Source organism: Balaenoptera borealis (genome assembly GCF_965194805.1).
Source record: "Balaenoptera borealis genome assembly, chromosome: 18".
In the NCBI taxonomy this organism is placed as follows: domain Eukaryota; kingdom Metazoa; phylum Chordata; class Mammalia; order Artiodactyla; family Balaenopteridae; genus Balaenoptera; species Balaenoptera borealis.
The window spans coordinates 40623652-40649546 of NC_138877.1; the positions used below are offsets into that span (position 1 = coordinate 40623652).

General features: G+C 36.2%; 1 protein-coding gene across 5 annotated transcripts in view; it reads right to left on the bottom strand.

The window, feature by feature from the left end:
* PCDH9 (protocadherin 9) overlaps positions 1–25895 on the bottom strand; it is a 989134-nt gene that overhangs the window by 635917 nt on the left and 327322 nt on the right. For 2 of the 5 annotated variants that reach the window (XM_082365922.1, XM_082365920.1), the window contains exon 3: positions 632–733. The exons of 2 other annotated variants lie outside the window; for them this stretch is intronic. In XM_082365922.1, coding sequence (XP_082222048.1) covers positions 632–733 — 102 coding nt within the window. The remainder of the gene's footprint in view (positions 1–631; positions 734–25895) is intronic. One more of the 5 variants, XM_082365923.1, reaches the window with a different exon arrangement.

Consider the following 25895-nt stretch of genomic DNA (forward strand, 5'->3'; position numbering starts at 1 on the left):
CCAGCCATAATAGAATAATTGGTACTGGAATAGCTCTCCCTCTCCCCCCCAAAAAAGAAAAAAATATGGATCTTATACAGTGGATGAACCCATTAATAAAAAAGGAAAATGATGATTTTTATTTTAATTTCAAACATACAGGACACTAAAGGATCAAGCTGAGAAAAAGTAGTAAAAAAGAAAAGATTAATGAAAACTCCAATTTAACCTGTTATTAAGCAGCGTTGTGTTCTTTGTCTTCCTTGAGTATAGCGGATGAAGCAAATCAATCTTTCAACAAATGGATGTGGGCATTTTTAGCTCAACTAATAAAAATGAATTAAGAACATTTAAAAATAAAGTTGCTCATTACTTTCTCCAAAAATTGGTAAAAATCAACACTTTGCATTCAATGACAAGAACATAATTCATAGTTCGACCATTACCAAAAAAGGAAAAAAGATTGTTGCTTCCTTTTTGTTATAATATCGTTTATTTAAAGTTGTTTAAAAAAAGGTACTAGTGTAAAAATACGACCATAAAAGGGGTCATCAAAGAAAATATTTATAACAGTTAACTTAGAGTATTTAAAACCACTAGGAAAATGCAAATCGCTCAGTACCAACATGGTCTCTATAGAGTTATGGCATACCTCGTAATGGCTTTCTTCATTCTCCTGAATGTGGAAACCCGCAGAGCTGGGACATTTCTGAGGAGTGACAGGAATATTGTCACTTTTGCTGTGTGAGTTACACTGAAAGAGATTACCAAATAATTGTGATAAACTACTCCACATTAAGAGTGTCTATTGAGAGACATGGTTATTTGCTAAGCGACTAATAAAGGAGGTCCTTGTGAACTAACAGGGGTCTCCCTCAGGTACCTGCATTCATACTGAGCCTTTACCAAAAAAATAAAAAATGGTATATAGTATGAATGGTATATCGTATAAAAAATAATAATAGATATTATTAGTACCCCCAGTTACAGATGAGGAAAATGAGGCATAAAAATATATTTTTCCCAAAGTTGGGCTGTTACCCAGCTTTCTGGGACCATGCTCCATACCTTATCTACCATATGCATGCCCCTTATAAATGACACATTTTAAATAGATAAAACTGAAAAATTAAAAGTTTAAGGTCTTAAAATATTACTTCACTTTTTTCTGTACCAAATAAAAAATATTTTTAGATACAGGTTAACTAAAATAATTCACCTGGAAATGGATGTGAACTGTAAAACATAAGATATTAAATTATGACTTGGCCTTTCTCCATGAAAATGTTTAAATGATCGTTTTCCATATTCCTCACAAGAGTTGTTTTATGTGAAAACAAGATATTATTCATTTTCTGTCATCCTTGCTTCCTTCTTTCCTAAATCTCTTATTAGATTCAAGGCTGCTCGGTCATTTATTAAATATCACATCGGGGTGTCTCAGGTTTCTACTTTAATAAAAGATACTGTAGTGCCTCCCAAAGGGGCTCATCATTGGTATATAACCTTTCCTCTCTCATAAGACTACAAAGTATGCACAGGTTTTTATGATGTAAGAAGGGAAGATGATATTTTTCAAACTAGGATGCCACATTTTTGGTTCACTAATGAAATTTCACTTTCCCCATACCAGAGAACAATCCGTTAGAAAATTGCTATTAAATACATTTTAAAAAGCAAGTGAGTTTTAGAGTTTGGTATAATTGAGGTCAGTATGTTTTCATCTCAAAACCACCATTTTATATATTTATGTGTATTTTAAAATATTCGCATTACATTTTTTAAAACTTTTTTTATTTTAAACACAGAAAAATGGAAAATATTCTAAAAATAATTTCAGAATACCTTTCATTACATTCCAACAATGTCAATTATTAATTATCTCATTTATCTTTCTTTGTTTGTTTAAGAGCCATAGCAATATGGCAGACTAGGAAAGCATGACTCTGAAAAGTAAACCCATATTAGAAACCTTTCAGCATCAAAAAAATTATATGCCTGTCCTCTCTACAAACAATATTATTTCAAGCCTGTTCAAAGCCTACCTCTTCTAGGAACTCTTCGTGGGCAATGAAACAAATGGTGATTGCATTTAGCCTCTGTTTGCAACCTGAGTGACTTAGATGTAGTTTGTAAAATGCTGCTCTGCCAGTATTAATTCTTGGAATGTGCCTGAGTTTGTCTGAACAACTTCACTGTTAATTATGAAGGCATATCTTTGATATCTCTCCACAGCAGCTTCCTTAGCTTTCAAAAAAAAAAAAGTTTAGGCCTTAAAACAGTTATTTTCATCTGTGACATTTTAGTCTCTCAATTCCTATCCCTAGCTTCTCCTCATATCTATTCATGCTGATTAATCTTTGTAAAACATCTCATGTATTATGCAGTTTTTCTCCCTAGAAACTTTTCCTCAATTCCTGTGGCCCAGCAGTGGCTCTCATTCTGCCTGTGTATTAGAATCACCCAGGGAGCTTTAAAAAGTCTCAATGACTGAGCCCCACCTCACACCAGATAAATTAGGGCTCAGGCAAAAATATTTTTGAAATACCCAGCTAATTATAATGTGCAGCCAGAGTTTAGAATCCCTGGATTAGGGTTTTCATTTCTTTTCTGGCCTCAGGATACTATAAGGAATTTTGGCCTCACTCCTCTTTCATTCTGATCTCTTTCTTCTTAGCATTTGTTCATCCTTTTCCAATACACCTGCTGTGTATTAGGTGATACTGGTGATTTTTTTTTTCATGGATATATCATAATGCCTCTGAAACTGAAAAAATCCTTTATTTGCATAATACTTTATACCTTTACATATAAGATTTTATGTATTATCCACAAGAAACCTCTGCAGAGAGAGGTAGAAAATATAATACTACTTTAACAGATGGGGAAGGCAGAGGTTCAGATATATTCAAAGCCCTCTGTGCAAAGATTTGTCCAGTAAAATCACTCCTAAGTGACAAGACTTGGGCTATTGTTACTCTGCCATAACTCCCTTAAGGGATTCATTCAGTTGTTTATTCATTCATGTATTCTATTCTGTTTGTTCATTTGTTTGATCATCAGATATTTGCTGAGTGCAGGTTATGTATCAGGATTTTAATGTCTCACAAAGGTATGGCATTTCATATCTGCAATAGTCTCACACTAGCAGTGAAGCCATAATTGGAAACAAACAAACAAAAAAAACACTGTGATATGCATAAGTTGCTAAGGGACAGAGAAGAGAGAACTGTGAGACTCCTGTAAGCAGAGTCTTGAAAGATGGGTCAATGAGGCAATCATGGCCAGCACAGTAGTCAGGACAGAACAGACAGCATATGTAAAGTCTAGAAGACATGAATTCTCAGGACTTGCCTATGAGCTGCAAGTAGTTCAATAGTGCTTTAACCATGGATCATGTGAGATATGCTATGAGGATAGGAACAGAGGTTATTAGTGAATGAAATTTAATGGTTAGACCCAATGACGAGAAGTTATAGAACTGGACTTAATATAAGAGAGGACAACCGAATAATGGAATGGTGCTTTATATACAGTGGGTGTCAAAGGTGAGCTTTTATCATCATTCCTTCTTTACCTCCCTAAAGTAGTGAATACAATATAAGCAAAATGAATGCATTTGCAATATAACTCACACCAGGGTAAGTTCCTCTATCTAAACAAGATTTCACCCCTATGCCTCTCCGGTGTCTAATTCTGGAGCAGCCTCTGTCTATGGAACAGTGAATGACATCCAAGGAAAAGTTTAATCCACTGTTATTTCATCACTTTTTAAATTTTTTGAGTGTTATGAGGTAAATAGCCTCTGGGGATTACAAATCTATGAATCAGAGCAAAAAAGAAAGAAAAAATACACTATAAACAGTATTTTGAGATCTGATATTATTAATAGCCCAAACTTTAAGGAAACAAGTTCTTAAGGGAAAAACAATTTAATTGCTATGAATTCTTCCCAACAAGTTTCTATTTCAAAGAGAGTTGCAGCTGAAAATAGAAAGAAGTTTTATTGTAAAAGTCTTGAGATTTCACCCACTAAATATACACTAATATGTCTAAAATAGATAAATAAGTACCTGCTGGATAAAAAAATAAATAAAATAAAATTCAAAAATTCAAAAAAAATTTTACATTTTCCAAATTTGATATGAATAACTATATAATGAATTATGACTAAGATGGATTTGCTAAAACAGATTTAATATTGCAGGATTCATATGTAAATCAAACTTAGAGCTAGAGCTCACTAACAACAATCATATTCAATGGCAATCACTGTAAATACATTTATTCTATACTTTAAAGTCTATCTGATATTTTCCATTTAATAGTCTCATTTTATTATGTGTATAATGCTTCCCTCCCTTAAACACTTGTCATAGTTCCTGGGAAATTGTCATTCACTATCTACAGAAATACCTACACAAATTTGGCTCATAATCAGGAATATTAGCTCTTTCATTTTTGACACAAATTCCTAATGAAGTACTTCATAAACAAAATATCAAGAGAAAAGCAACAGCAGTAGCAAAAGCAATAAAAGTTTTATGAAAAAACACATAACCATAAGTAAGACACTGCTGTTTTCTTTGCTATGAAGGCGGTTCTTTACATTTTCCACCCAACTCTGTAGTAGCAGCAATTTGGCCTGTTATTCTGTTACTCCTCCTACCTTCTTGCAAAAGCAATGTTTGCTAAAAATCAATGGTGCTAGTATAAAATTTATACAATCATTATAGAGGCAGCCACCTTGTATTTTTATGCTATAGGTTTCATTAAATAACAATTCCTTCTGTTAAAACCTCCCACGGAAACTATTATTCCTACCCATTTTAAGAAACTAGAGATTGCTTTCATGAAGAATTGGTAAACATTCTTAAATTTTTACTACAAAGGTTCTAAAGGTCAATAAAAAATTGACATTTACAGAAAATAATCTACTTTAAAGGATTGTCTGTACTTGGTGTTTTCAAGCTCTCCACCCATTCCTTTGAGAAGCCCATGTGTGTCACTTTTTTTACCACCCCTTTCCATTGAAACTGTTCTTTCACCATCACCAAGGATAGCAACTCAAAGGGCAATTCTCAGTCCTCCTCTCACTTGACACAACTGATACTTCCTTCCTTCAAGATGTATTTATGTCACTCGCCCTCCAGGACACCACAAACTCCTTGTTGTCTTTTTATCTCTCATGCTTTCCTTCTGGAATCATTTAACTGTTCGTGTTGTTATTGTCATTGTTAAAACTGAAAAGCTTGGAGAAAATGAAGCTTGATTACTTTCTCAGGAAGTATGTTTTCTGATGGCATTCTCCACTGGTTCCCGATTCTAAAATACTTTCTCAAACAGATCCATGAACAATTTCCTATTTATAAGCAGACAAGAGAAGGACTATTAGAGTGTTCCTAAACATGCTTACATCAAACCACATATCTTTGTGAATATTTCAGGAAGCTGATAAAATTTATATTTTAAGAGATCCTTAGTGTACATTCCGATTTCTGAAAATTTGTTCCAATCATTTAGTGTCCTGAAACTTACTGTCTCAAATCAGGAAGGCTTGAACTTGTATCTCCTGCCTTCTCTCTAATGTCTTCTATGAGTCCTTCTCTACTGGCTTATTGTCCTGTCATCATTAAATATGATTGGAAAACAAAGCTAAAACGCTCATCAAGAAGTGTGAACAGATAGGTATTCACCTTATGCAATACATGTTTTGATTTAAAATGAAAATGCAGTATAATAAATTTTAAAACCAAATACCATATAAATGGTATTTAGTTTTAAAATCATAGAAATACAGATGGCTAGAATACATATCAGTGTAGAGATTACTTATGTAGAATGAGAAAAAACTGTGAACTGTAAAAGTACTCAAAAGGAATGTCAACTGTACAAATAGTATACAGACGTCTGCTTGTTTATTTTGTAAAAATTTAAAAAAAATTTGTTTTGCCTCTCTTCTTTAATTAAAAAAAGTATTTTTCTTTAAAAATTGGAGACAGAAATATCAGAAAATATTAACATATATTTGTTCTGGGTGCCAGGGACATAGGTATTTTCCTTATTTCTCTTTACTTTTTCTGAGTTTTTCAAATAACTGAAAATGAATTAGCACATAGAAAAAGAATTAACATGGCTTTGTTAAAAATCTGTTTCATCCACCTCAACAAGATTGTAGATAATGGTTATGAAAGAGCTTTATAAACTATAAAATCTTGAAATGGTGCATCTTCAGAAATAAAGGTACCACGTGGGAGATAGATCCCTTCTGATTTGGCTCAGGATAAACCCTTCCTTTTTTAGTAGAAAATGTTTCTTTTAGAAACAGGTGAGGAACATGCTGGTTTTCTTTCTATGGTACTACGGCTTAAAGGTCTTTCACTGCTTCCTCTAAATAGGTTTTGCTTTCTTTCACTTCACAAGAGAACATGATCCTCCTGTTGACAATTTATCTCCAGTATATAGTACAATGCCTGCAGCATTACCAGGTATTTTATAAATATTTTACGTGAAAATTTTAAGTGAAATGAAAGAATAAATGCATAAATGCAAGACTTTTACAGAGACTTGTATTCACCTAGATGATTTTGGCTTCTAACTCCCTGGGTAATAATTTCTTTGTAGCTGTTTTCCTTTTTCTTTTATGTTTTCATCTCCAGCAGACAAATTCATTGCAAAATTGCAAAATTAGTATTCCCAAGACCTACATTTTGTATTGTAAATGCTAACACAAAAATAAAGTACATTAGTCTCATAGATTGAGAATACCTGTATTAAAAACAATAAACAAAGCAGTGGATTTAGTCATCATGCTTTGTTTCTCCAACTGGACCTTTAGTAATTCATAGCCGAAAGCATCTTTCTCACAGTAATATGTTACATAAGTGGATAAATTTGAATTGATCTACTGCATACATGAACAGATTAGCTCTTGTTCATCTTCTGGGCCCTGCACCATTTCCCGACACAGGAGACTTTGCCAGGTCCAGCCTCTTGGTTCTTCAGGGCATCAGACACCCCAGGTATGCAATGACTGGGATCTACTTCAAAACTCCCTGAACTGATCAACAGCCCTTCTCACTTTGTGTAAATTCCCCTCCACCCTTCTCACAATCCCCACCCAGTAGCTTCTTTCAGTCCTGAGGTAATCTTTCTTCTCCCTTCTTGATGTTCCAAAGGTATCTCCTCCCATTTCATCTACAATAGCACTTGCTTTCTCCTCTGTCCTAACAAGCCTTTCCATTTTTAGTCCAGGTTTGCAAAGAGACTAACTAGATGGAGGCAGTCACCTCTGCTCAATGAACAGGAAGAAGCTGACTGTTCCATGTGGGATTTGTGAAAAAACAAAAACTGATTTTATATAGTCTTTTGGCACAGGCCATTAAATAGACTAGTTGGCTTCCATCAATTATAGTTCCTTATGATCAAGTGAAATTAACAGACAAAAAGATGTATTTCTTAGTGTGCACATTGTTATTGCACGAAGGTCACTTTTAAAGTATTAGTATAATATTTACCTCTGCCTACTATTTTATAATATACTAAATTGAATCCACTTATTCCAAAACCCCTAAGATATAGGAATACTTTGTAACAAAATAAAATCTTAACAAATACAAGCAAAAAGAGGATTGGAAAAAAAAATCTAAGAATGTGGAATTAACATCTGATGAAATTCAGTAAATGATTCAAGTTGAATTATCAGATGAAACATTTTTTCCCCTTTGTTTAGGGATTCTTCTTACATATGCTATTCCAAAATTTAATGGTCTCTATCATAAGCTGGTTGACATTTTTCAAACAATTGTAACAATTTAATAAAAAGTATAGGTGCCAAGTACTGTAACCAAGAAATAGCTTTCTCTCAATGTGTTATTGCCTAAGTGGTGTTTGAGAGCAATCTATTGCTATAAATATCATTGGTTATTATAAAGATTTAGCAACTCTGTATATTGTTCATTTCCTGAGAATGCTTGATTTTCCTTCTATGCAATGACTTTCAAGGCTTTTCTTAATGGACAATTCACAAATGCAGAACTTGAGAGAGAGAGAAAGATATATTCCCCCCAAAATCATAAAGTTTGTGAAGGGGCTACATTAAGCTGAATTTTGTCTTCTTTTCTCAATATGATATTTAATGAGAGCGGGAATAAAGGGAAAATAATTTTATAGTTCTATAGAAATTTTGGTAATTCAATTAAGAATTAAACAATAACATCTTATGTCAAAGTTACTCAGCAGCTTCCCTCTAAATGTGCAACAGCAGAGCAAGCCTCTGTCAACTGAACATTGAGTGTGCCAGGGTGCTGGGTACATGAGTGTGAACTCAATTTTGCTAAGTAAATAAATACATGAACAAACCCATATGTTTTGCCACATCCAGTTATAAATTTCTTTCTAAGCAATTACTACTATGCTCTTTAATTTAATATAGACAAACTGGATACAATTGTAGGCCATTACTCACCAAGGAACAACAATGTAAAACCACCTTTATGAGGATCACAAATTGTAGCTGCTCTCTGCACATTACAACATTTTCTTTAAGTGGTTCATGGATGTTATATAGAGCTTTATGAACCTCCTTTGACCCAGTTGCTATGAGCATGCATAGAAATAAAAACCCTCAGAAAGTACACTTCAAACACTTATGTTCTATACTTTACAATTCTCCATTGGTTTATTCCTTGTATTATTACCTTACTATAAAGCCATTTCACAAGAGCAATAAGACATTGAAAGATTTTAAATTACAAAAGTACTGCATGTTATGTTGCTTGGGCTAAGCCTCATTAATGTCAGTCAGCATTGCACACTGCATATTAATTCTACATTTTAAATAAATGGATGCAAGCAATACAAGCCTTTACATCTCCAGACACTTAGGAAGAGAGGCTAACTTCTGTCCAAACATATTCCAAGGACTAAAATAACAGACATTTTCAGTACCAGGGTTAATCAAGATTATTCATGCTGTATTTTTTATTCAAGACAACTGTTTTGTAGTTCATTTAAGTTTATTTTATTATTTTTGTTATAAATTCCCTGAGAATTTTTTCATGTATTTATCATTTAATTTTATTTATACCTTGAAGAGAAACAAAACTAAATTTTTCTCATCACAAGCAAAAAATAGGGTGAGTAAAAATAGTTTGAATATTCCAAACACAATGGGAGAGATCCTGTTTTAGAAATGTCCACTGGGAATTCAATGGGGGTCTTTCCGTTATATTTCCAGCCAGAACTGAAAGACTTCAAGGAAGGAAAATCATGAGTTTCATTTTCACTCTAAGTAATTAATGTTTATGAAAGTCAATGTAGTTTTTCAGTTGGTTAACATTTTCAGGGAATTCTGAAAGAGTACCAAATACACAGTGATAAAACTTATTAGAAAACAACAGTATTAGTTTATAACATGTTCCACTTACTGGCATTAAAACACACAAAAAAGTTATATGAATCTAGGATGTAAGTGAATCCAGGGATATAGTTGTTAGCACAAGTTCGTGTGCCCAACACACAGTGAAGTCAAACAAACCAAAACGTCTGAGTTTGGAGCAGAGAAAGTTTTATTGCAGTGGCAAGTAAGGAGACGGGTGGCTCATGCTCTAAAAAATTCTGAGTTCCCCGAAGGGTTTCACAAAACATTTTTAAAAGCCAGATGAGGGAGGGGAGTTGCAGGGTATGTGATCAGCTCATCCACAATTCTCTGATTGGCTGATGGTGAGGTAACAGGGCAGTGTCACAGGGGTTAACATTATCAGTCCTTAAGCTCCAGGAGTCCTGAGGCTATGTGCTTATGGTCATCGATTAGTTAACATCTTCCATTTGGTGGGGGGTTTCACATCTGTAAAACAACTTAGGAAATGTGCATCGAATACTGTTATCTAGGTACTTCAGAGAGGAGCTAAAGCAGAGGATATGGAGGAGGGCTTGTCCCAGGAATACCCCATAGGGTCCTGCTTGGTTACACAGTGATGGGATTTCCACCCAGTAAATATTCTTCTTCTATAGAGAGGCAACCATGTGTGAATTGAACTTAACGTGTGTGTACACACATGCAAACACACATACAACATGCTTGTGAATCCATGTTTCATGTAAGTGACATATTTTTTTGTAGATGATTGCATATATTTGTATAAAAGGAATATTTCTTTTCTACACAGAATTGTTTTTATCAATATTACATCAAGTACTATATTTTTTCTAAAAAATTTCACCCTGCATTGGTATAAATTATATACTATATAAATATTTATTTATAAAATTTAAATGTGCTGTAAACAAACCACATATTATACTATACTAAGTTAGTATATATAATATCTAACATTAATACATCCTAGAGTTTAGAGTGAAATATTTCTGAAAAATAATCTTACCTACAATTATAACTATATGTTGAAATTTTCATGATAGAGAATTTTTTAAAACATCTGAACTGAATATAATTTCCAATAGTAGAAATATGTCCTTGTATTATGAAAAAAGTGCTCTCCCAAAATAAGCCTTTAACATAATATTAACCTAGGCTATCTGCATGCCAGTCTTTCACAACAGTCTGCAAGCCAAACTTCAGTCAAAGAAATCAGGTAATAAATTCAGAGATTCAAATCTAGAGTGTTTTAAAGTGAATTCAAAGTTCAAGGCTGTGCCAGTTATTTGAATATTGTCTTTCAAGGCAAATTCTTAAATAAGTTCAGTGGTTTATTAGACTTTTCTTACCAGAAAGTTTTCTAAAACAGACACTGAAGCTGCAACATATATTTTTAATAGCATACACAAAGAGAAAAAGAGAGACAGGTTTTTTTTTTTTTTGTAGTATGTATACTAATAGTAAACAAACAAACACTATCCCTTGAATACATAATTTTAAGATGTGTTTTTGTAATTTGAGTGTTTCAAATTTTGATTTTAAATTCATTTATGCAAATTGTATGTTAGCTAAATTTGAATAGAAATTCATAACTATTAGAGTAATGATTTAGAGTAAAAAGGATATTCCAGAATACACTGGAAAGTGCCAACTGGCACTGGGGCACTTGGACTTGACCTTCAGCTCTGCCACCATCTGACCATGTCATTTCACAGCCTCAGTGTCTTTGTCTGTAAAATGGGAAGTTTAGGATAGAAAATCTCCTCCACCTCTCCAAGTCAAAAATGCAGTATGGGGCTTCCCTGGTGGCGCAGTGGTTGAGAATCTGCCTGCCAATGCAGGGGACACGGGTTCGAGCCCTGGTCTGGGAAGATCCCACATGCCGCGGAGCAACTAGGCCCGTGAGCCACAACTACTGAGCCTGCGCCTCTGGAGCCTGTGCTCCACAACAGGAGAGGCCGCGACAGTGAGAGGCCCGCGCACCGCGATGAAGAGTGGCCCCCACTTGCCGCAACTAGAGAAAGCCCTTGCACAGAAACGAAGACCCAACACAGCCAAAAATAAATAAATAAATAAACTCCAATCTCTTTAAAAAAAAAAATGCATTATGTATGTGAGATATTATCAGATCTGTTTCCCCAAAATTTAAGTTAGGGTTTGTTTTTCCAAATATCAGTCTCTATTAGATCTTCATAAAATGGTGTAAATAACTTAGTTAATAAAGGGACTGCAGGAAAGCTGAGACTTTACCACTGATTCTGTTATAATCATTTGCTCTTATCTTGCTGATAGCTTTGAAAAGGCATGTGACTTTTATTAAAACCAAAGTAAAATTTTTAATTCTCATGTTCCATGAACGTCTTTTTGTTCATAAGGAAAAAAAAAAAAAAAAACCACTATCAAAGGTCTGATGTTTATTGACTTTCTTTTCAGAAAAAGAACTGGTGCATCCAGTGCCTTTTGAGATAGTTTAGAGTATTTAAGGCCAAAATAAAGAAACTAATCATAGTGATGTTGGATGGAAACTCTTTAGCAAGTCTGGAATCTATCTAGCTGTGAATGTTTAAAAGGCTAGAGTGTTTTTTAAATCTATTTTTTAAATTGAAGTTCTTGAAGTTCTATGTATTTTAAGGAACAAAACCAAGTCACATGAGAAACATGCTCACTTTCAAAGTCTTAAAAATGGTTCTTCTTATAACTTTGGGACAAGAATCCCCAAAGGAATGTACTTTAACAAACAAGGAAATATCTGTAGATGAGTCACTGCTTATAGAGTTCATCTTTTGAGTTACTTTCTTTGTCTCTAAGCTGCCAACTAATTTAACTTCAGCTAAGCCATCGTTAAGTTTATCTTTTAATCCTGAGGTCATAGAACTTTAACACATAGATGATTCTCTAAAACACTAACACTTCCCTGATTTAGTCTTATGAGGTTGTTCCCCTGGTGATGAGAGGTATGAAAATGAACCAGAAATAGATTATAGGAACATGTTCCAAAAACAAATTTTTGAAACTATATATTAATAAGTATAAAGCATAACTGGGAAACATTTCTGAGGAAGAAAATTTGATTTTCTCTTCAAGAAGGACATTAAATGCTGTATTTTTTGTGAAGTCTCTCCCAAATAAAATCATTTATTCACCTCAACAAATATTTCTTAACAACCCCCTCTGTGCCATATACTTTTTAATGACTTGGTTAAAAGAATACAAATAAAAAATAATCCTTGTCCTCAAAAAATTGGCAGTATATTATATGTGCCAATTATATAAAAAATGTTCATTTTATGAACTCTCCATATCTTCAAAATGTATTCAGCAACAGGGTTAAATATCTCAAAATAAAGGGAACAAAAAGAATAAAATCTGAAGAGAATATGATTAAATAGTTGCATTTTTACATTGTGTTTCTTTTTTTCTCTATAGTGTTCTTCAGAAGAATACTGAATGATAGCTCTTTGTCAAAGAACAAAGTATTTTAGTCCTATACTGATATTAAAATAAATATATTTAGTTCCAGTAAATAAGATTTAATGTTTAAGTTTGTGACAGTTTTTATGAAGTGGAAAAGGATAGGGGCAATATTTAAAGTGAGTGAACAATATATAGAGAACATTTTATAAAACATTTCTCTTCATAATAGTAATACTGATAACTCAAATCCACTTCCAAATCAAGATAATACATGATTTTAGGAAAATAATTTTAGGAAAAGAGAAAAAATATATAATTATTGCCTTTTACAATTCAATACCATTGAAACATGGCTCTTTGTGATCTTGTATTAGCATTCTATTACAATGTCAAGCCCTTTTACAAAAGATTTCTTTTTATTCAACCTTAGATGATAAGGATCTGATAAGAATGAGTAGACTTTTTTACACCCCTTCATGGAAGAAAAAAAATTCTGTTAGACTATTTACATGATATATTTTTCTTACCATTTTGATTACCAAGAGACCTAACATAAGCCCGGAATGAGACCATCGACACTAATTTGGGTTGGCTTTCGTGCATCACTGTGGAAGGATGTTTAAATTAATCAGACAATCCACAATGTTCTGCAATAATCCAAACAACTATGGAACACTTTAAAAAACAAAACATAACTTTTCTCCAGCTTCTAAAGAGTGGGAGCTGGGGCTGTATGTATGTCTGTGTATGTGCATGTGTGTGTATAAAGAAGCAGAAGGAACCAACCAGATAAGGTAGCTGTTTTCTTTTGAGACTCAACATCAAAAGAAACAAGAAATCAGAGTAAATATGATTCGTACTCCTGACTCTGAGCTCAGCAGCTCTGAATCCCTCTTTGCTTTCCTTTTAGCCTTTCCTCTTTTTAAGTTCTATGAGGTCTCTTTTTCATTCCCCTCTGTGGCATGGAAACTCTTTTAAGAGCTTGGAGTCTGGGTTTGAAAATTGTACTTGCAAGTCAGGATTTGTAACAATTCCCTTCCCTTTGGGTGACTTCAACATCTGATAGATTCATTGAATATTACAGTTGAAAGAGAAATTAGAGATTCTTTTCTTAACCTCTATTATTGATGAAGAAATCAAGGCAGAGAGACAGGAGCAAATATTTAGAGGCCAGTGGATGATGTATTTTATCTTATTTATGTGACTTACGGTAGAAATTATCTTAATTATCTTAATTCCTGTTACTATAATTGAAGCAACAAAAAATTCAGCTGTATTTTCAATCCTATATTTTAAATTATAGGTTTACAGACTTTAAAGGGACCTTTGAACTCAGTGCATTAATATTCTCACAAGTTGCCCAGATCACTTCCAGGCAAGAGGCTAATAACAAAGACCTGTCAATAGACTGGATTTAGAGCCTATAGTTCTTTCAATCCAGGTGGCCATTCAATTGAACAAGAAAAAAAAAAAAGATGTTTTTCCCTAGAAGGAACTTATAACCAAATCTTAAGAAACCATCTGCTTAACTAAAATATCCAAATATATTCATAAAATACACCTTTCTCAGTTCAGCTGGAAATATGCCATGCTCAGAATCTGGGAGGTTGAAAAGGCCAATCAGATATTCTGAAACATGAGCTAAAAAACGAGAGTCTGTTGAGTTTAAAACCAAATACTATGATAAATACGTGCTTGAATATGGTCAAAAGTGTAAGTCTAAATATTGAAGCTGTATATATAATTTATCCACACAGCTTAGACCCTTTTGTGTTAATGGTTGATTATGAGCAAGGCTTGAATGAACTTTACCAACTGGTATTTGTGCTTTTAAGCTAACTGATACTGTACATATCATCTCAAAGTACAAAACATTCTTTCCACTCTTATTCCCTAGTGAGCTCTCTAAAGCATGGAGGATGATAGAAATTTGTCCACAGTCTTATTAAAATAAAAAGCTAAACACGAGAAGGGATGTTTGCCTGAGAAAGGAAAACCCATGCACACACATATACCTAATAAGAGGCACATTCAGCAAATATTTACAAACTTTTAAACAAGCTATCAAAAGTACACATGAAAGATAACAAAACCGTATTTTCTGCTGCTCATTAAACTGAAACTTTTTACAAATGAAAAATAAAGTCACTACCTACTTTCTTTTACTTCAATTGCCTGCTTCATATATTGAGCAACAACTAATAAAACATACCCTTCACTTGCTGAAACCTTGATCCACTCACTTGATGGTTTATGTTAATGTCATGTTAGACAAGGCAACAACTTTTGCTCAATTTATTCTTCATGAATAAACAAGAATGCACTTCAAAATGAACTGCCATGAAACTAGGCCTTTGGGAATGTGTTGCATGTAAAAGTCGGGCACACTTGCCTAACATATATTTCATTAGTGACTGATATTAAGGGTCAAAATTGTCCTTTCAGTTTTCCCCATCTTTCAACAGACTGAGTCAAATGACTCACCAGTTTCTTGAAACATTTTATATTTTAAATCCTTTTTGAAATATAATCACTAATGAGTTATTTGATAATCATAATCAAAAACATTAATCACTACAGTCTTGATGAAAATTAAGGCATTATCTCAAGAAGGTTCTGGTCAAATAAATGTGTTGACATGTTATTTGTTTTTATGATAGTTATTCATTGTGATTCAGTATAAAATAAGTTTATGGAAAAGAAGTGACAAATACTTGGTATAAGAATCCAATAGGAGAGGAGAGAAGATGGCGGAAGAGTAAGACGCAGAGATCACCTTCCTTCCCACAGATACAGTAGAAATACATCTACACATGGAACTGCTCCTACAGAACACCCACTGAACGCTGGCAGAAAACGTCAGACCTCCCAAAAGGCAAGAAACTCCCGCCGTACTTGGGTAGGGCAAAAGATAAAAGAAATAACAGAGAAAAGAATAGGGACGGCACCTGCACCAGTGGGAGGGAGCTGTGAAGGAGGAAAGATTTCCACGCACTAGGAAGCCCCTTCGCGGGCAGAGACTGCGGGTGGCAGAGGGGGGAAGCTTTGGAGCCACGGAGGAGAGCGCAGCCACAGGGGTGCGGAGGGCAAAGCGGAGAGATTCCCGCACAGAGGCTCGGCGCTGACCAGCACTCACCAGCCCGAGAGGCTTGTCTGCTCAGCCGCCGGGGCGGGCGGGGCTGGGAGCTGAGGCTCGGGCTTCGGTCGGATGGCAGGGAGAGGACTGGGGTTGGCGGCGTGAACACAGCCTGAAGGGGTTAGTGCACCACAGCTAGCCAGGAGGGAGTCCGGGAAAAAGTCTGCAGCTGCCGAAGAGGCAAGAGACTTTTTCTTCCCTGTTTCCTGGTGCGCGAGGAGAGGGGATTCAGAGCGCCGCCTAAACGAACTTCAGAGACGGGCGCGAGCCGCGGCTAACAGCGCGGATCCCACAGCAACAGGGGCGCAGAGGGAAAAACGGAGAGATTCCCGCACAGAGGCTCGGCGCCGAGCAGCGCTCACCAGCCCGAGAGGCTTGTCTGCTTCCCCGCCGGGGCGGGCGGGGCTGGGAGCGGAGGCTCGGCTTCGGTCGGATCGCAGGGAGAGGACTGGGGCTGGCGGTGTGAACACAGCCTGAAGGGGTTAGCGCACCACAGCTGGCTGGGAGGGAGACCAGGAAAAAGTCTGCAGCTGCCGAAGAGGCAAGAGACTTTTTCTTGCCTCTTTGTTTCGCGGCGCGCAAGGAGAGGGGATTCAGAGCGCCGCCTAAACGAACTCCAGAGACTGGCACGAGCCGCGGCTATCAGCGTGGACCCCAGAGACGGGCGTGAGACGCTGGGGCTGCTGCTGCTGCCTCCGAAAAGCCTGTGTGCGAGCACAGGTCACTCTCCACACCGCCTCTCCCGGGAGCCCGTGCAGCCCGCCACTGCCAGCGTCCCGTGATCCAGGGACAACTTCCCTGGGAGAACAGACTGCGCACCTCAGGCTGGTGCAACATCACGCCAGCCTCTGACGCCGCAGGCTCGCCCCGCCTCCTCTGTACCCCTCCCTCCCCGCGGCCTGGGTGAGCCAGAGCCCCCGAAGCAGCTGCTCCTTTAACCCCGTCCTGTCTGGGCGGGGAACAGACGCCCTCAGGTGACCTACACGCAGAGGCGGGTCCAAATCCAAAGCTGATCCCCAGGAGCTGTGCGAACAGAGACGAGGAGGGGAAATCTCTCCCAGCAGCCTCAGAAGCAGCGGATTAAAACTCCACAAACAACTTGTTGTGCCTGCATCTGTTGAATACCTGAATAGACAACGAATCATCCCAAATTCAGGAGGTGGACTTTGGGAGCAGGATATATTAATTTTTCCCCTTTTACTTTTTTTTTGTGAGTGTATATGTATATGCTTCTGGGGGAGATTTTGTCTGTATAGCTTTGCTTTATAATAGCTTTATTTTACTTCACTATATTATAGCCTCTTTCTTTCTTTCTTTCTTTCTTTCTATTTTTTCTCCCTTTTACTCTGAGCCGTGTGGACGAAAGGCTCTTGGTGCTTCAGCCAGGCATCAGGGCCGTACCTCGGAGGAGGGAAAGCCAACTTCAGGACACTGGTCCACAAGAGACCTCCAAGCTCCACGTAATACCAAACGGCAAAAATCTCTCAGAGATCTCCATCTCAACATCAAGACCCAGCATCACTCAATGACCAGCAAGCTACAGTGCTGGACACCCTATGCCAAACAACTAGCAAGACAGGAACACAGCCCCATCCATTAGCAGAGAGGCTGCCTAAAATCATAATAAGGCCACAGACACCCCAAAATACACCACTAGACGTGGACGTGCCCACCAGAAAGACAAGATCCAGCCTCATCCACCAGAGCTCAGGCACTAGTTCCCTCCACCAGGAAGCCTACACAACCCACTGAACCAACCTTAGCCACTGGGGACAGATACCAAAAACAACGGGAACTACGAACCTGCAACCTGTGATAAGGAGACCCCAAACACAGTAAGATAAGCAAAATGAGACGACAGAAAAACACACAGCAGATGAAGGAGCAAGGTCAAAATACACTAGACTTAAAAAATGAAGAGGAAATAGGTAGTCTACCTAAAAAAGAATTCAGAATAATGATAGTAAGGATGATCCAAAATCTTGGAAATAGAATAGACAAAATGCAAGAAACATTTAACAAGGACGTAGAAGAACTAAAGAGGAACCAAGCAACTATGAAAAACACAATAAATGAAATTAAAAATACTCTAGATGGGATCAATAGCAGAATAACTGAGGCAGAAGAAAGGATAAGTGATCTGGAAGATAAAATGGTGGAAATAACTACTGCAGAGCAGGATAAAGAAAAAAGAATGAAAAGAACTGAGGACAGTCTCAGAGACCTCTGGGACAACATTAAACGCACCAACATTCGAATTATAGGGGTCCCAGAAGAAGAAGAGAAAATGAAAGGGACTGAGAAAATATTTGAAGAGATTATAGTTGAAAACTTCCCTAATATGGGAAAGGAAATAGTTAATCAAGTCCTGGAAGCACAGAGAGTCCCATACAGGATAAACCCAAGGAGAAACACACCAAGACACATATTAATCAAACTATCAAAAATTAAATATAAGGAAAACATATTAAAGGCAGCAGGGGAAAAAAAAACAAATAACACACAAGGGAATCCCCATAAGGTTAACATCTGATCTTTCAGCAGAAACTCTGCAAGCCAGAAGGGAGTGGCAGGATATACTTAAAGTGATGAAGGAGAAACACCTACAACCAAGATTACTCTACCCAGCAAGGATCTCATTCATATGTGATGGAGAAATTAAAACCTTTACAGACAAGCAAAAGCTGAGAGAGTTCAGCACCACCAAACCAGCTTTACAACAAATGCTAAAGGAACTTCTCTAGGCAAGAAACACAAGAGAAGGAAAACACCTACAATAACAAACCCAAAACATTTAAGAAAATGGGAATAGGAACATACATATCGATAATTACCTTGAATGTAAATGGATTAAATGCTCCCACCAAAAGACACAGGCTGGCTGAATGGATACAAAAACAAGACCCATATATATGCTGTCTACAAGAGACCCACTTCAGACCTAGAGACACATACAGACTGAAAGTGAGGGGATGGAAAAAGATATTTCATGCAAATGGAAATGAAAAGAAAGCTGGAGTAGCAATTCTCATATCAGACAAAATAGACTTTAAAATAAAGACTATTACAAGAGACAAAGAAGGACACTATATAATGATCAAGGGATCGATCCAAGAGGAAGGTATAACAATTGTAAATATTTATGCACCCAACCTAGGAGCACCTCAATACATAAGGCAAATACTAACAGCCATAAAAGGGGAAATCGACAGCAACACAATCATAGTAGGGGACTTTAACACCCCACTTTCACCAATGGACAGATCATCCAAAATGAAAATAAATAAGGAAACAGAAGTTTTAAATGATACATTAAACAAGATGGACTTAATTGATATTTATAGGACATTCCACCCTAAAACAACAGAATACACATTTTTCTCAAGTGCTCATGGAACATTCTCCAGGATAGATCATATCTTGGGTCACAAATCAAGCCTTGGTAAATTTAAGAACATTGAAATAGTATAAAGTATCTTTTCCGACCACAACGCTATGAGACTAGATATCAATTACAGGAAAAGATGTGTAAAAAATACAAACACATGGAGGCTACACAATACACTACTTAATAACGAAGTGATCACTGAAGAAATCAAAGGGGAAATCAAAAAATACCTAGAAACAAATGACAATGGAGATACGATGACCCAAAACCTATGGGACGCAGCAAAAGCAGTGCTAAGAGGGAAGTTTATAGCAATACAAGCCTACCTCAAGAAACAGGAAACATCTCGAATAAACAACCTAACCTTGCACCTAAAGCAATTAGAGAAAGAAGAACAAAAAAACCCCAAAGCTAGCAGAAGGAAAGAAATTATAAAGATAAGGTCAGAAATAAATGAAAAAGAAATGAAGGAAACAATAGCAAAATCAATGAAACTAAAAGCTGGTTCTTTGAGAAGATAAACAAAATTGATAAACCATTAGCCAGACTCATCAAGAGAAAAAGGGAGAAGACTCAAATCAATAGAATTAGAAATGAAAAAGGAGAAGTAACCACTGACACTGCAGAAATACAAAAGATAATGAGAGATTACTACAAGCAACTCCATGCCAATAAAATGGACAACCTGGAAGAAATGGACAGATTCTTAGAAATGCACAAACTGCCGAGATTGAACCAGGAAGAAATAGAAAATATGAACAGACCAATCACAAGCACTGAAATTGAAACTGTGATTAAAAACCTTCCAACAAACAAAAGCCCAGGACCAGATGGCTTCACAGGTGAATTCTATCAAACATTTAGAGAAGAGCTAACACCTATCCTTCTCAAACTCTTCCAAAATATTGCAGAGGGAGGAACACTCCCAAACTCATTCTACGAGGCCACCATCACCCTGACACCAAAACCAGACAAAGATGTCACAAAGAAAGAAAACTACAGGCCAATATCACTGATGAACATAGATGCAAAAATCCTCAACAAAATACTAGCAAACAGAATCCAACAGCACATTAAAAGGATCATACACCATGATCAAGTGGGTTTTATCCCAGGAATGCAAGGATTCTTCAATATAAGCAAATCAATCAATGTGATACACCATATTAACAAATTGAAGGAGAAAAACCATATGATCATCTCAATAGATGCAGAGAAAGCTTTCGACAAAATTCAACACCTATTTATGATAAAAGCCCTGCAGAAAGTAGGCATAGAGGGAACTTTCCTCAACATAATAAAGGCCATATATGACAAACCCACAGCCAACATTGTCCTCAATGGTGAAAAACTGAAACCATTTCCACTAAGATCAGGAACAAGACAAAGTTGCCAACTCTCACCACTATTATTCAACATAGTTTTGGAAGTGGTAGCCACAGCAATCAGAGAAGACAAAGAAATAAAAGGAATCCAAATCGGAAAAGAAGTAAAGCTGTCACTATTTGCAGATGACATGATACTATACATAGAGAATCCTAAAGATGCTACCAGAAAACTCCTAGAGCTAATCAATGAATTTGGTAAAGTAGCAGGATACAAAATTAATGCACAGAAATCTCTTGCATTTCTATACACTAATGACGAAAAATCTGAAAGTGAAATTAAGAAAACACTCCCATTTACCATTGCAACAAAAAGAATAAAATATCTAGGAATAAACCTACCTAAGGAGACAAAAGACCTGTATGCAGAAAATTATAAGACACTGATGAAAGAAATTAAAGATGATACAAATAGATGGAGAGATATACCATGTTCCTGGATTGGAAGAATCAACATTGTGAAAATGACTCTACTACCCAAAGCAATCTACAGATTCAATGCAATCCCTATCAAACTACCACTGGCATTTTTCACACAACTAGAACAAAAAATTTCACAATTTGTATGGAAACACAAAAGACCCCGAATAGCCAAAGCAATCTTGAGAACGAAAAATGGAGCTGGGGGAATCAGGCTCCCTGACTTCAGACTATATTACAAAGCTTCAGTAATCAAGACAGTTTGGTACTGGCACAAAAACAGAAATACAGATCAATGGAACAGGATAGAAAGCCCAGAGATAAACCCACACACATATGGTCACCTTATCTTTGATAAAGGAGGCAAGCATATACAGTGGAGAAAAGACAGCCTCTTCAATAAGTGGTGCTGGGAAAATTGGACAGGTACATATAAAAGTATGAAATTAGAACACTCCCTGACACCATGCACAAAAATAAACTCAAAATGGATTAAAGACCTAAGTGTAAGGGCAGACACTATCAAACTCTTAGAGGAAAACATAGGAAGAACACTCTATGACATACATCACAGCAAGATTCTTTTTGACCCAGCTCCCAGAGAAATGGAAATAAGAACACAAATAAACAAATGGGACCTAATGAAACTTCAAAGCTTTTGCACAGCAAAGGAAACCATAAACAAGACCAAAAGACAACCCTCAGAATGGGAGAAAATATTTGCAAATGAAGAAACTGACAAAGGATTAATCTCCAAGATTTACAAGCAGCTCATGCAGCTCAATAACAAAAAAACGAACAACCCAATCCAAAAATGGGCAGAAGACCTAAATAGACATTTCTCCAAAGAAGATATACAGATGGCCTACAGACACATGACAGAATGCTCAACATCATTAATCATTAGAGAAATGCAAATCAAAACTACAATGAGATATCATCTCACACCGGTCAGAATGGCCATCATCAAAAAATCTAGAAACAATAAATGCTGGAGAGGGTGTGGAGGAAAGGGAACACTCTTGCACTGTTGGTGGGAATGTAAATTGATACAGCCACTATGGAGAACAGTATGGAGGTTCCTTAAAAAACTACAAATAGAACTACCATACGACCCAGCAATCCCACTACTGGGCATATACCCTGAGAAAACCATAGGTCAAAAAGTGTCATGTACCACAATGTTCATTGCAGCTCTATTTACAATAGCCAGGACATGGAAGCAACCTAAATGTCCATTGACAGATGAATGGATAAAGAAGATGTGGCACATATATACAATGGAATATTGCTCAGCCATAAAAAGAAATGAAATGGAGGTATTTGTAATGAGGTGGATGGAGTTAGAGTCTATCATACAGAGTGAAGTAAGTCAGAAAGAGAAAAACAAATACAGTATGCTAACACATATATACGGAATCTAAGGAAAAAAAAAAAAAAAAAGGCCATGAAGAACCTAGTGGCAAGAGGGGAATAAAGACACAGACCTACTAGAGAATGGACTTGAGGATAGGGGGAGGGGGTGGGGTGAGATGTGACAGGGTAAGAGAGTGTCATGGACATATATACACTACCAAATGTAAAATAGATAGCTAGTGGGAAGCAGCCACATGGCACAGGAAGATCAGCTCGGTGCTTTGTGACCACCTAGAGGGGTGGGATGGGGAGGGTGGCAGGGAGGGAGATGCAAGAGGGAAGAGAAATGGGAACATATTGTATATGTATAACTGATTCACTTTGTTATAAAGCAGAAGCTAACACACCATTGTAAGGCAATTATACTTCAATAAAGATGTTTAAAAAATAAATAAATAAATAAATAAAATAAAATATTTACTTACAGTAATAAAGAAAAAAAAAAAAAAAGAATCCAATACAAACAGAAAGTATGTAAAATAGAATCGACCAGAAGATCCCTTTTAATTTCATTACAAGGTAAAAATACATAAATAATCCATTACTAAAATGGCTCCTGGGTACTGATTCCCTCTATATGAACAACTCTGCCTATTTAAAATGTCATGTTTTCACTTTAGTATTATATATGTGACAAACTACTCAAGATATCTCCTTCTGCTTTACCCAATCCCCTGAAGAGACATTCCAACTACAGGACTCAATCACCTCTCTCTCATTCCTTGTCCCTTCCAGACCAGGCACATTAGGAAAGTGGTGTACCTTAGACACCCAAATAAGCAAAATCCAAGATGATTAGTGTCTTGTGTGAAAACTGCTGTACATGGCTATGTTAAAAAATGGGTTCTTCCTCCCCAGTGCTCTCCTGGAAATTTAAGAGGGAGAAAAGAAAGTCTCAGTTGGTGATTGAAGTTGAAATTGAAGGATTGGAGTATACAAGGACCCTGCAGCAGCCATGTACAAGTTGTGACAAAACAGTATAGAGAAAGTCAACAGATGTTTCCCGAAATACAAAGATACCAAGTGGAAAGAAAACAGAGAAACAGAGATAGACAAGAGACACAGACAGACAGAGAGTGAAGGACACACAGGCACACAGAGAAACTGCCTCATTTATCATTTTCTGTTCCACTTTTGATAACTACTCAAGTGTTCTTCATTTTCACCCCTTGGATGTCAGGAGATCTCTATTTTAATCTAGCTGGTGTAAGTGAGTTTCTGTTTCTTATAACCAAAAGTTTCTTCATCGTCGACTTTTATAATTGTATACATTATATTAAGACTGTCTTCTTAAACTGCCTTTTGTATCACTTTATTAACTTTTCTTTTATAGCAAAGGGTAAGACAAGTAAAGAGAAACAGACTTTCAAATTCAGTTTTATTAAGGCAAAAAGAAAAAAGAATGTATCTTAATTTACCATTTTAACAGTGTTTTTAATCGCTATAGTAATAATTTTAACCAATGTTTCTCTATTGAGAAAAAAATAAGCAGAGAAGTAGAATAGGTGCCCAAGTATCAAATGGATACCCAGATATTTTTATATTATCAGGATAAAACCACTAAATGCTCCCAACGTGCCCGATGCATTTAAATCTAAATAATGATTTAACTTTTGTCACTTCTCTTATAAAAGATTTATAAGTTTTGGTTTTTTTTTTTTTTTTTTTTTGGTCATGGTAAAATAAATTCACCTATAATTATTGTAACACTTACTGGTATTTTCAACCCTCTGTTTTCCACCTATTGCTCTCATAGTGCATTTTGAAGAGAGTATTCTTTTCCATTGTTTTCAATTTCCTCACTTTTCAACCATGCCGCAGCTTCCTTAACACTTAACTATAATTACTCTTGGAAAGTCATCACTCTGGTGTCTTTCCCTTTTCTCCCACAATGCTAATCTCTCTGTTCCTCAATAACTCTCTTAATTTCATTATCCTTGACTGTTCCTTTCTCCCTGGAAACATCCTATATATTGACATTTCTCAAGTCTACACTCCTGGGGAGCTTCTCACCATTTCTTATTTCTCAGAGAATCTTCATGTTATTCCATACCTTTCATTATCCCCTGTACACCTATAAGTGATGTCATCTAAATTTACTGCCTCCTAAGAGAACTAATTGTTCTTCTATGTTTCATTCTGTAATTTTCAATGTTTGCTAATATTCCAAGATTCCTTCTCACATCTTAAAACCAACTCATTAAAAGCCCATTGGCTTAGACCCTCCTTATACTTTTCCTTTTGCATCCATAGCAAAGAAAAATTTTTAACATCCATTTATCTGTATAGTAATTATGTGTTTTTTTGTGTCTATTTTCCCTTTGATGTCCTAGTGATGTGCACAGTGTCTAGTGGGTAGTTGGTTCTTAAAACTACTTATTTATTTTGAATAAAATATTCAGTAAAATTTCGAATTCTGTTATGGAACCACACATTACACTGGCATTCACAGAACCCCATACACTGCTACAGCTAATTAGAATCATTGAATATTTGCTAGTATTCCATCCACACACGTTGCATACAGTCATAGTCTTCAGAATGGTCCAGTGGAAAAAAGCACTGTATTCACTGTAAAACCATGAGAAAGTGGTTGTGTCCCCATGGGGATAATATAACCCTCTCTTGCCTGTCAGGGAAGGTGGTTAGGAGGCTTAAATGAGATAATTAAGTGTAAAGAATTTGAGAAGTATAAGGGGTTATCCAAAGTCAGGTTGTGTTAATATCAACATTTAAAATTATATATAACATGGTCCTTTTATTCCTTATTAAGTTTTAAACCTAGAATGGTGTTCATTTTTCAAAACAACAAATTAGGACAATGTTTTTAACATTCTTTGACTTCTTAAACATATTCATATAATTGATAATATGCTTGCTCCTTAGAATAACCTAAATAATATGCTGTCTGTGACCCTTACTACACTGTTCCAAGTATAAACTCTGACAGGTTACTATTCAGAAATACATACACTTGATAACTAAACATGATGTATATTTACTTATTTATTCTTTGCCTTGTAAAGACTTGACTTAATGAACCCACATATTTAAAAATGTGTACTTTTCACTTTTACTTGGGGATGGGGGGGAATAGACAGCCATTTTCCCCTGTGTTTCAAGCAAAATAGGCAGAACAAGAATGAAAGGAGATATCCTCAAGTGGATTTGATCTCTGGGTAAATAAAGGACAAATTAACTGTATTCTGATTGCCACTAATCCTCAAGACTCTTATCACAACTTTCTGAAAATTCCTGAGCTGTAACATTGATCTCCTTGAAAGGGAGACACTCAATTTACAGTGTATTTTGCATGTCCCTAAACAAGTAATGAATGATGAATTTCACTGTCTGATTGAGGTGGTTTACCTCAGCACA